Source organism: Gekko japonicus, unplaced genomic scaffold (genome assembly GCF_001447785.1).
Source record: "Gekko japonicus isolate JY-2015 unplaced genomic scaffold, Gekko_japonicus_V1.1 scaffold58, whole genome shotgun sequence".
Classification (NCBI taxonomy): Eukaryota; Metazoa; Chordata; class Lepidosauria; order Squamata; family Gekkonidae; genus Gekko; species Gekko japonicus.
Window position 1 is genome coordinate 847135 of NW_015162475.1, and position 11282 is coordinate 858416.

Below are 11282 nucleotides of genomic sequence, written 5' to 3' on the forward strand. Positions count from 1 at the left end.
AGCAGACCATAAAAACAGCTTTAGAAGATGGGAACCCGCATTAAAAGACTGGGTAAAGAGAAATATTTTCATCTGATTCCTAGAGGCAGATGCTAGGCAAATCTCAAGGGGATGTGTGTTCCAATGGCCCCCCACTGAAAAAGCCCTGTCTCTAGTTACCGCCTGCCACATGTCTGAGTGGTCTGCTTGCCACATGTCTGGGTGGGAGTTTGTGTAGAATGGGGGTTCATGGTGGTTGCTATACTTTTGGACTGAAAGCATGTCGGTTTGTTTCTAGTTCCACATTTGGTTTTGTCCCTCTTTTCACAATACGGCTGTATATTTCTATTTATTTATATTTATGTACTGTCCCTGGCACGAGTGGTTCATGGTGTACTGACTGGAACCAACTTTCTTGCATTTGCGGGCTGGGCTAGGTTGGCTCACGATGCTAGTGTGGCACTGCAGTGCATGATGTACTGCTGCAGAACTGTCATTGATGGTGCAGGAGTCCTGACCACTTCTTTCTTGGCCCAGTGGTCGAGGATTAGGACTTGAGGCTGTCAGGAAATGGGCATGTCTTCTCTCACTGAACACATAACAGAGGTGGAAATCTCATGTGCAAAGGGGGGGGGGTCATACTGTTTTTCTTTTGCACTTCCTAGGGAGGCCAGCCTCTGCTTGCGAAATTCCTAGAGATCAAAGGGTAGAGCCTGGGGAGGGCAGGGTTTGGGGAGTGGAGGGACTTCAGCAGGATATAATGCTATAGAGTCCAGCCTCCAAAGTAACTTTTCTCTAAGGGAACTGATCTTCATAATCTGGAGATCAGTTGTAATTCCAGGACGTCCCTAGGCATAATTTGGGAGATTGGCATCCATAACTTCCTTCATGGAGCTTAGAGTAACTTATTCCCCACATAAAATAGATTCAGCTGCGTAGCCATGTTGGTCTGATTCAACAGAACAAAATTTGAGTCCATTGGCACCTTCAAGACCAACAAACTTTTATTCAACGTTTATTTTATTTTATTGTAATGTATCCGAGGAAGTGTGCGTGCACAAGAAGGCGAATACCTTGAATAAAACTTTGTTGGTCTTAAAAGGTGCCACTGGACTCGAATTTTATTCCCCACACGTTTGTCTGCATTCTAACCTGACAGACAACGATCCGGTGCATGTTTACTCAGAAGTGAGTCCCACTGTATTCAGTGGTATGTATTTCCACATGAATGTGCATAGGACTGCACTCACGGTCTCACTTGTGCTCTTTCAGAACGTGCTGCCTTTAGACTGCCAGTCGCTTTTCCCACGACAAAGCTCACTCCCTGAACAATCAGCGTATATGCAGAGACTGTGTCACCACTAACTCATAATATTTTATTCAGGCTTAATCGTGAGTTCCTTTCGTTTTACAAATTGAACATTGGGAGGAGGGTGACTGACACTACGCCTGCTAAACCATGACTCTTGGTGATCCGATTTGCGCGCATGCTCTCTCTTTCTCCTGACTCTTGCAGTTCGATTGCTCGTTCATCGATTGACTGAGTCTGCTCGACCTCAGACCGCCCGACCTCTTGTGAATGGTAGAACAGGCCTCTCCCGCTTTCTCCTTTCCACCAGTAGTCTCGCAGGAAGAGCAATAAGAGCCGGGTGGGATCGACTAATTAGGCCTTTCTGCAAAATGGCCGCCAACGCAACGACAAACCCGTCTCAGCTACTGCCGCTTGGTAACGGACGCCGCGGTCGCGCCTGGGAAGAGCGAAGCGGGGAGGGCACATTAGGATGGTGCGGGAATTCAGAGGGGTGGGGGCAGTAGCTGAGCCGTTTAGCTTCGTTGGTTTTGCAGAGTGTGGGGTTTACGTATGTAACATGAACGCGTGTTGGTTGATTCAAACAAACAGGTACACTGCTCGATAACCCTGTCCCTCGAGTATGTGTGGGCGAGTCGTAGAATGGGGTGGGTATCTGCTGTGACGACACCGTATTTCTGAGTGCCACTCGCCTTGTAAGTGGAAAGCTACTCTCACGAGGAAATAAGCTTTCTTCTGAATGTGCTAGCTTTCTTCCGTCATTTTTAAAAATGGGAGTATTTCAAAAACGTATTTGCTCAGATGCAGTCTAGAGTGGTACCGTCAAAATGCTGCTTTAGCTCTTCCTTGCTTTACTCTGCTGTATGAATACTGTGAGACCTTACAGCTGAAGGAGCTGGCAGGTTTCACTTCTACTCAGACTGCAGATGAACTAAAGCATTCTATGGTGGTTCCACATTAAAAAACAAAACCCTTGCGAGTAGGAAACCAGGAGAAGGGGCTGAACCCTTTGTTTGTTGTGCTTGTTTTAGTTTTAAAGGGGTTCTTAATGTAGAGGGGGAGAAATTAAAAAACCATGCTTTTTTCATTTGCGGTCTAAGTGGTGAAGTCCATTTTACTGCCTATTGTGCTGAACGTGTGGGCTGTCTTGTTTTTTAAAAAAACATTTTATTGTCGGGTCATAACAACATGTCCAATATTATAACATTCCCTCATTTCTATTATAACCCTTCCTCCCTTCCTCCCTCCCTCCCCTTCTCCAGGCTTCCCGCAGTGATCCCACCCCTACCTAGTTTCATTTCTTGTCTGATCCTTTCTCCTAAAACAAAGGTTAATATATAATTATTATTTTAACTACCTTTTTCATATATTCTATCTTTTAGGTAACATTTCTTTAACTACCATCATCTTCTGTTCAACTCTTTACACATTCTATTCCTAATAGTTATTAAAGCACAATAAATTGTTCTTAACATCCCAGTATTTCTCTAGATACACTTTAAAGTCCATCCAGTCTGCAAAAAACTCTTCATCTTCTTCGTTGTTCAGTTTCCTTGTCAATTTGTCCATTTCTGCCATAAAAAGCATTTCTCTAATCCATTCCCAAGCCTCAGGTACTCGGTCTTGTTTCCAGCGTGTGGGCTGTCTTAACTGAAAAGTACTTGTGTGCGTTTGAGGTCACATAAAACAATGGGAAATTCAGTTTGTGGCCAGGTTGCATATTCTCAGCGTTGGGTTGCTTTACAAACAATGGCCTGGATTTAGCCACCTCTTCTGCTGGTGGTTAAGGAAGGAGGTGTTCTCTTTGACCATCCCAAAAAAAAGAAAAGAAAAAAAAGGCAACACTGGGAATTATTAGACTTCTGTGAACAAAAGCCACCTGATCCCAGACCTGTAGTTCAGAGGGAAACTGGGTGAGATTCCGTGAAAAAGATGGTTGGACCCATTCTTTAGGTTCTGGAGCTCTAGGTTTTTGTTGCATGGACCAGTCCCTCAGAAGTAACTGGGCTTTGTAATGAAGTTGGGACTGTATTCAGAGGTAGTTGCCCTGGGCAGTACAAACAAAACCCAAAAGAAAAGGGCATCACCGACATATAAATGTGTTCTATTGCTTGAAAACATTTCCTTTTCTTATAAGGGGAATTGATGCTGTTGGGGAAAATGCAGAGAACATAAGCTGTGTGGACACACACACAGTTGTATTTTAAGATGCTATTCCTATCAAGAAAAAAATGGGATCTGATAGAAAGCAAGGGTGGATTTTTTTATTTTCTGTAGTGAATTAGATCTAAGTTTAACACTTAGATCTGGTTCATATGCTTCCTGGCAATGTGATTGTCTCAGAAAATGTTTCTCTCTGTAGTATATGTTTTCTGCATTTCCATAGCATTTGACTGCCTTTCAACTGTTGTGAAGCACTTAGACTCATTTCACACATTCCTGCATGGAACTCTCTTACGTAGTGGAAAGTCAACATGTAGACAGTCACTTCTAAAGTATTTTAGCTGCACGTTTAGAGTGTTGTGTGAAAAAGCAGTTAAGCGGTGGTAAAGTTTGTAACACAGAAGTGAAACCACAGGTGCTTTAAAAATCTTTTTTTTTAAAAAAATTCCTTAATAGGGAATTTTTACAAAATGTAATTTATTTCATTACAGTGTATTAAAATTTGTTTTGTTTTGTTTGTTTTACCTGAGACCATCAGAAAATGTAACCAGGTATAGGAGATTTGGTATTTAACCCACTCTGAAGTTTTTTAATTTAGTGATCTCTTTAAATGTTTTTAGACTACCTTGTAAAAGATGTCTGTTTAGAAATTTAGTATCTGTTATTAAAATATTTTTTCCATTGGCAGAGCTCGTGGACAAATGTATAGGATCACGCATTCATATTGTGATGAAAAGTGACAAAGAAATCGTTGGCACCCTCCTGGGTTTTGATGATTTTGTCAGTATCCTTTATAGAGAGTGTTTGAAGCTTTTAAACAAAATTTGCATTCCTTGGTAAGCGTATTGTAAACGATTTAAACAGGGTGAGGTTTAACACTTAGATCTGGTTCATGTGCTTCCTGGCTATGTGATTGTCTCAGGATAATGTGCCTGTGGTCTTTGGGCATACATGGAGCTCTCATTTAAATGAACTGGGTATTCTGTGTGGGTAAGATATCCATTAATTTTATTTACAAATGTTGTACCGTGCATCAGGGAAGTATATCAGGGCCACCAAGATGGCTGACAGATTAATATATATATATATATACTTAATACTTCTTTAAAAACCTTTAAAATCAAACAAAAACATATAATTAAAACCAAGCTGAAATACACATAGAAAAACATGAAAACAGTCTACACATAGGGCAAGAAGGAGAGATCACTGAGGGAGTGCGGAATGAAACAAACAAAAAAAAAGGCTTCACCGACTGGCAGAAGATGACAACAGAAGGGGTCAGAAGAATCTTGCCGGGGAGGCCATTCAGAGTTCGGGTCCCATGACCAAGAAGGCCCTTTCTCATGTTACCATCTGCCTAATCTCAAAAGAGAGGGGCACCTGAAGTAGGGCCTCAAGTAATGACAGTAGTGGTCCAGTAGGTTCATAGGAAAGCAGGCAGCCCTTCAGGTATGTTTGTCCCAAGCCGTGTAGGGTGTTAAATGTCTCAGCCAGGTTGCCCTCACATGAGGGTGATGGGGCAGTGACCTCTGTCACCCCATGGTTCATCAGGGTTGATTTGGCTGGCTAGGCAGGTGTTCCCTATCTCCCTTACTATCCCATGTGTGTCCCTTCTGAAAATGTATGTGCAGTGAAAGAAGACAGCCATCCCACATAGGAGTGGACTGTTCTCCAGTCAAGAGGATATGATAACCATCAGACAGAGATCCTGCTAAAACCACCAAACAGAGCTCCTTAAATGTCAACACCAGCACCTTGAATTATGCCTGGAAAAAAATTGGGAGGCAGTGTAGATGGGCCAAGACTGGAGCAATATGGTTCCTACGAGCCACTCCAGTCAACATCCTGGCTGCAGCTTTCTGCACTAGTTGAAGCTTCCAGTGCTTCATGGCAGTAATGTAATCTGACGAGGGTGTGCACCACAGTGGCCAGATGTTTCCTGCCCAGGAAGGGCAGCATTTAGCTAACCAGTCAAAGCTGGTAAAAGACACTCCTGGCCATGGCTGCCAGCTGCTTATCCAGCATTTGGTGTGAGTTCAAGAGTACTCCCAACTTGCAGACCTGTTCCTTCAAGGGGAGTGCATCCTCTTCAGAACAGGTGACAGCTCAGTTGCTGGAACAGCAGATAGCTGGAAACTGTACATGGTCCTAAGTTACACAGCAGCCTGGAAGCCAGACAATGGCTGCATTGGTTATCTGTGGCAGTTAGTTTATTAGATTTTCATTCTGCCCTTTCGCCAAGGATGTTGAAGTGGTGTAGATGGTCCCTGCCCCCCATTTATCTCACAAAAAACCCCAGTTTGGTGTAGTGGTTAAGCGCGCGGACTCTAATTTGGGAGAACCAGGTTTGATTCCCCACTCCTCCACTTGCACCTGCTGGATGACCTTGGGCAAACCATAGTTCTGTCAGAGCTGTCCTTGAAAGAGCTGTCTCAGTCCCACCTACCTCACAGGCAGTGTTCCCTCTAAGCTGAGTTAGTATGAGCTAGCTCACAATTTGTTAGCCTCTGGCTCACACATTTTTGTCTCAGCTCAGGAAGGATGGCTCCAGAGCAAACTAATGTATACAGTAGCCAAATGGCTCACTCACAACTTTAATACCAGTCGCTCACAAAGTAGAATTCTTATTCACAAGACTCCACAGCTTAGAGGGAGCATTGCTCACAGGTTGTCTGTTGTGGGGAGGGGAAAGGAAAGGAGTTTGTAAGCCACTCTCAGACCCCGAGTGAAGGGCGGGGTATAAATCAATCTCTTCTTCTCTCTTCTATGAGGTGGAATAGGCTAAGAGGCAGAGTGGGAGAGGAAGATTTCTCCATGAGCATCCAGGGAGTTTCACAATAGTGGCGTTTGAACTCCGGTCTCCCCAATCATAGTTGGGTACTATAAACCACAACTGTCTGTTTCCTAGGGGCCATAGAACATATGAATAGGGCCCACATCTTGCTCTTGTACCATGTTAGCCCTTTCATAAACTCTGAAACCAGGACAAATGCAAATCAGTACTCTTATAGTCATTGTTTTTCCTTGACACCAAACTCTAGACATGGTATTAGAAGATGTTACAGAGTTGTAAGTATTGCTGCTTGTGGTTTTCTGCCTAAACAGACTCATGGCTGTTTAGATTTGTGCCAACAGTTACCTTTACTTTCATTCCTTCTCTTAAGCTGGCCTCTCCCATGTTTGCTTAAGGGAGGCACATGGCTGAGTTTGCATGCATTTGCTTTGCATGCAGAAATTCCCAAATTCAGTCTCCAGTTAAAAAGGGATAATGTGATGTGAGAGACCTCCACCTGATATCCTGGAGGGTTCCTGCTAGTTAGAGGAGACATTACTTGCCAGTAGTCCGATTTGGTACAAGGCAGCTTCCTAGGTTCCCTTGTAAATAAGGCAACTACATTAGGTACTTCTGCTGGGGTTATTCAGGAAGGTGTGTGTACCTTGCACTGCACTGTTCCCACTGGTACACAACACTGATTTCTCATCTCATTAGAAGTAACTGTCCTGAAGTTGTCTTGGGGTATTCAGAATAGTTCTTGGCACTGTATGGATGCCTGTAGTATTAATAGCCATATTTTCTGTGTGGTTCTTTAAATTATGTGTGAAGGGCTGCTGCAGTTATTGCCAGCACTGGATGGTGCAGGTGCGGAACTCAGCTGTGCTATTGATTCTCCGTGTGGTGTCTTAAGGCTCTTACATTTTCAGAGTGATTTGAGAAGGCACTGTATTGTTAAAGTAGCATAAGAACTGACACTGACAAACCCCCCCCCCCCCGTGTGAACAGGACAGGTAGTAGAACGTTAAGCGCACTTACTCAAGTGAAAGTGCACTTACTCACGTGAAATAGTTCTTTTGAGATTACAGCCTCAGGTATGGCGTACAGGGGGGGAAGTGCTTACAGATCTACAAAGAAAGGGGCCCCTAGAGTTTAGGAGTTATGTAGATTCTTACAGAAGAATGGGAACAGAAAGAAGATGAGAGAACCCATGGAAAAGACCAGATGCCACCAGCTAAAAAGACTGCAATGGCATCAGTAGAGCAGATTTTCAACGTGATGCTAACTTACAAACAAGTCCTGCTAATTTAAATGGAATTTACTTCCATATAAAAGTATTTGAGATCATAGCCTTTATTCAGTATTGACGTTCTGAATGAAAACTAATGATGCCTTTAATTGTTTCCATCTGCATCTCTGACTGAAACGTTTCCTGACTATTCAACAGTGAGATCACACCTGAAGGAAGAAGAATCACAAAGTTAGATCAGATTTTGCTAAATGGCAATAATATAACAATGGTAAGTAGTGCTTTCTTGTGTGCTGTTTTTTCTTTTAAATTCCTGCTGACTGGCTCAGACTGGAAGCTTGTTTAATTATGAGAGAGATCATTTTTTTTTTAGCCAGTACATAAATTGTGATCAGAATGTGCAAATCAAAATGCAGAAGATTGTTTTTATGTTGGGCGAGGATTGGCGACAAAGATGAATGCATTTCCAGCCATTCTTGGATCTGAGAAAATGTGGCCGCTGGAGCAGTCTAGCATCTAACGCTGAGGTTGTCTGCAAGCATAGGACTCAGTTCCTACTTTTCCAGGCACCCTCAGGGTTTAAAGAGCTATGGCTGCTGGGGCTGACTCCGCAACTACATTCTAACCCTCAAGAATGGCTGCAGAAGGGCCCGTAGCCAGAAAGTTTTTACTGGAAGGGGGCCTGTGAGAACTCATAAGGAAGAGAAAAATCCCATTCTTTCTATTTGCCCTCCCAATTTTTTCTTCCCATCTCTCCTTTGTCTACAGTTTATTGTTTCTCTCTCCTCTTGGCTTCCGATTGCAGTTTTCCTTGCATTGGGGGCTGTCATTTCAGATTACTGTGGCAAACAAAAATGCCATCCAAGCCCCCCCCCCCGGTACCGTTTGAGCATGTGCTTACAGTGTGTGAGGGGGGTTGCCTTGCTCTGGATGGCCCAGCCTAGCCTGATCTGGTCATATCACAGAAGCTAAGCAAGGTTGGCCCTGGTTAGTATTTGGATGGGAGACAACCGAGGAAGTCCAGGGTCGTGATGCAGAGGCAGGCAGTGGCAAAACCACCTCTGAATGTCTTTTGCTTTGAAAACCCTATGGCAGGGGTGGCCAAACTGTGGCTTGGGAGCCACATGCGGCTCCCGCTCGGGTGGCTGGAGAAGCCAAGGGGAGGCATGCCTCTCCAATTGGTCTTCCCTTCCCCAGCCAGTGCAGAGAAAGAAAGCAACTAAATGCATTCTCAAAGCCCCCCCCCCGCCCCAGGCTGGCTTGGAGAAGGCATTTGTCTCTTTAAATCCCTTCTCCAAACCAAGCTAACCAGCATGGGGGCAGGGGGGCTTGGAGGACACATTTAAAGTTAAAGTAGTTTTCTTTCCACTTCTCCCTCCCTCCCCCATCTATTTGCCTCCCTCCCTCCTTTTGTTCTTTCTCCTCCCTCCCTCCCCATCTAAAGTTATCAATTCAATATTAATAAAATGTGCATATTTTTCAATTAAAATGTGTGTAATATTTGTTCATGTCTTGCGACTCTCAGACATCTGACATTTCTTCTGTGTGGCTCTTACATTAAGCAAGTTTGGCCACCCCTGCCCTATGGGGTCACCATAAGTTGGCTGCGACTTAACGCATCACTGTACAGTGTTTTTACAGCTCTCCGTTTTTAAAAACCTGCAACGGTTCAGGGTTTTCTCCTATCCCTGTGTGGCGCCACTGTATGGATTTTTCAGTTTGTACCCTGGGGCCAAGTTCAGAATTGGATGGTGAAAGGTTAAATGTAATTTTGCTTTGTGTTTGGGGGGGGGGGGACTCACTGTATAAATTGAAGCAATCAAATAGTCCTATGACATTTTTTAAAACTCTAGTAGGATGCCCTGAAAAGATTCCCTTGTGGGTGGTGTACTTTGAACAAGTATGTAATTTTGGCTCAGTTAACATATATTAAACAGTGTGTTTAAATGTCCCAATGAATGTATAAAATGGAGATAAGGATTCTTCAGGTGTAATTTATTGTTTTTAATATTTGCTTATTTTTCAATCAAAAATTCTCTGGGCACATTTCTGTGTAACTCCATCTTTTAGACTCAGGAATTATTGAAATAACCTTTTGTCAATGAAATGCTTATGTTCTTTATCATTTCATTTTCATCCTTTACAGCTGGTTCCTGGAGGAGAAGGACCGGAAGTGTGAATACATTCATTTTGCTCTTGGTGAACTTCACTTAAATATTCTGCAGGAATATTTTCAGGAAACAGTGGTGTTCTTATTTTTGCAGTTCAAGTTGATATTTGAATATAAGTAAGACTTTCCATTTGAGGGGAAACATGTCTTTAATTATGACTTTGTAAGTTGAAATCATGACTTTGTTGTAAAGGCAAAATGCAGTTCAGAGTATTGGAATAAAGATTTTTTTTATGTTGCCAAATTTTTAGAAACTGTGTTTATGTAGTTAATACATGAAATTAAGAATTTTGAGCACTGCTTCAGCCTGTTTGGAATTGATATATTCTTTTTAAACTGTTGGTTAGCTGCATTTCCCTAAGAGTATGGATGTTTTTCATCCTGTAGATCTCCCTTTGCTCTTATCCTCTTTAGTCCCAGAGGTAATCATTCTCTTCATTATGCTTTGTTTTCCAAAAACAATCTTTTTGGATAGTCTTTCTACTTTTCTATTACTAACTGATGCATCCAATTGCTATTTGTCACATTGATGGACATACAGAAGAAATGTACCACATCTTAAAAGAATGTGCGAAAAATTTTTCTCATGCATTTGAAAACAAAACCTTGAATTCAGGCCTTGAATTTAACTAAAATTTCTGCCCTCCCCTTCCACTAGACACGGTCTGTGGAGCTGCTTACAAAACTCACAAAACAGTAGCATAATCAATTTACAATCAGGACATCTGTTAAAACCAATAGAAAGACCAGTATTGAGTATGAGCCAAGAGAGAGAACTAGTATAGCAACCAAGTAGGAAGAAGATCTCATGATGCAGACTTTGGAAATACTTTTCCATCCAATGTAACTCCCACATATCCATATCCAACTTTGTTGTGTTCATCTTTCCAGTGGTGTTTCTTTGAACATGGTGTCGGTGTGCACTTCTCACAAAGGTCCCTGTTTCTCACCTGTGCTAGTACAGGTAGACAGTAAATTCTAAAAGCCGCGTGCCATAATTTAAAAACTGGAATCAAAGCAGCAGTAATGACTGATTTCCCAGCTGTCATCATTTGAGTGAAATGCAAAACAAGTAAGGGTTTTTTTTTTTTTTTGGTATGGTCATTTCTGTATGACTCCAAAATGTCATTCTTGATTACATCACCATTGATAGAATTTGGTCTCACAAAATAGGGCTCCATATCCACGTAGGTAATCAAAGTGCCTTTGCACTAAATGCTCCCTGTACACTTGGCATCCTTAGATGTACAATTCCAAAGTAAGTTCTAGCAATGAGATCCTCATGCAAAGCAGGAGACAGTGATTTTGGTTTTAAGGAGTGCCTGTCAAAATAAATGGTATGTAAGTTTTTGCTGGCAGCTTGGTTATTCTGCAGGGTAGCTCTCATTAAAGCATTCTTCAGAGAAATGGGAGAGAAGAGTTTTGATGATGTCTGTTGCAAACCTTTTATGCTGAATTCCTACTTCATCTACTCCAATGGGAAATTCCATTTTCATTTCACTTGCCACATTTGCATCCTGTCCTTCCACTGAAGGAATTAGGCTGCAGTGTGTCAAGGATGGTGTAGGGGGTAGGTCTCTTCTGCTGCCTCCCAAGATGTAGAGACCGGGTTTTGTAAATCATGTGACCCAGTAGC

The 11282-nt window shown here is 42.5% G+C and overlaps 1 protein-coding gene across 1 annotated transcript; it reads left to right on the forward strand.

Annotated features, from left to right (window-relative positions):
- The first annotated feature begins 1634 nt into the window (after window positions 1-1634).
- Window positions 1635-9882, forward strand: LSM5 (LSM5 homolog, U6 small nuclear RNA and mRNA degradation associated). Its single transcript, XM_015405743.1, has 5 exons — window positions 1635-1705; window positions 4140-4235; window positions 6496-6523; window positions 7675-7747; window positions 9623-9882. Exons 1-5 carry the CDS (start codon window positions 1660-1662, stop codon window positions 9653-9655), a joined length of 276 nt encoding a protein of 91 aa, XP_015261229.1. The 5' UTR covers window positions 1635-1659; the 3' UTR covers window positions 9656-9882.
- The last annotated feature ends 1400 nt before the right edge of the window (window positions 9883-11282 follow it).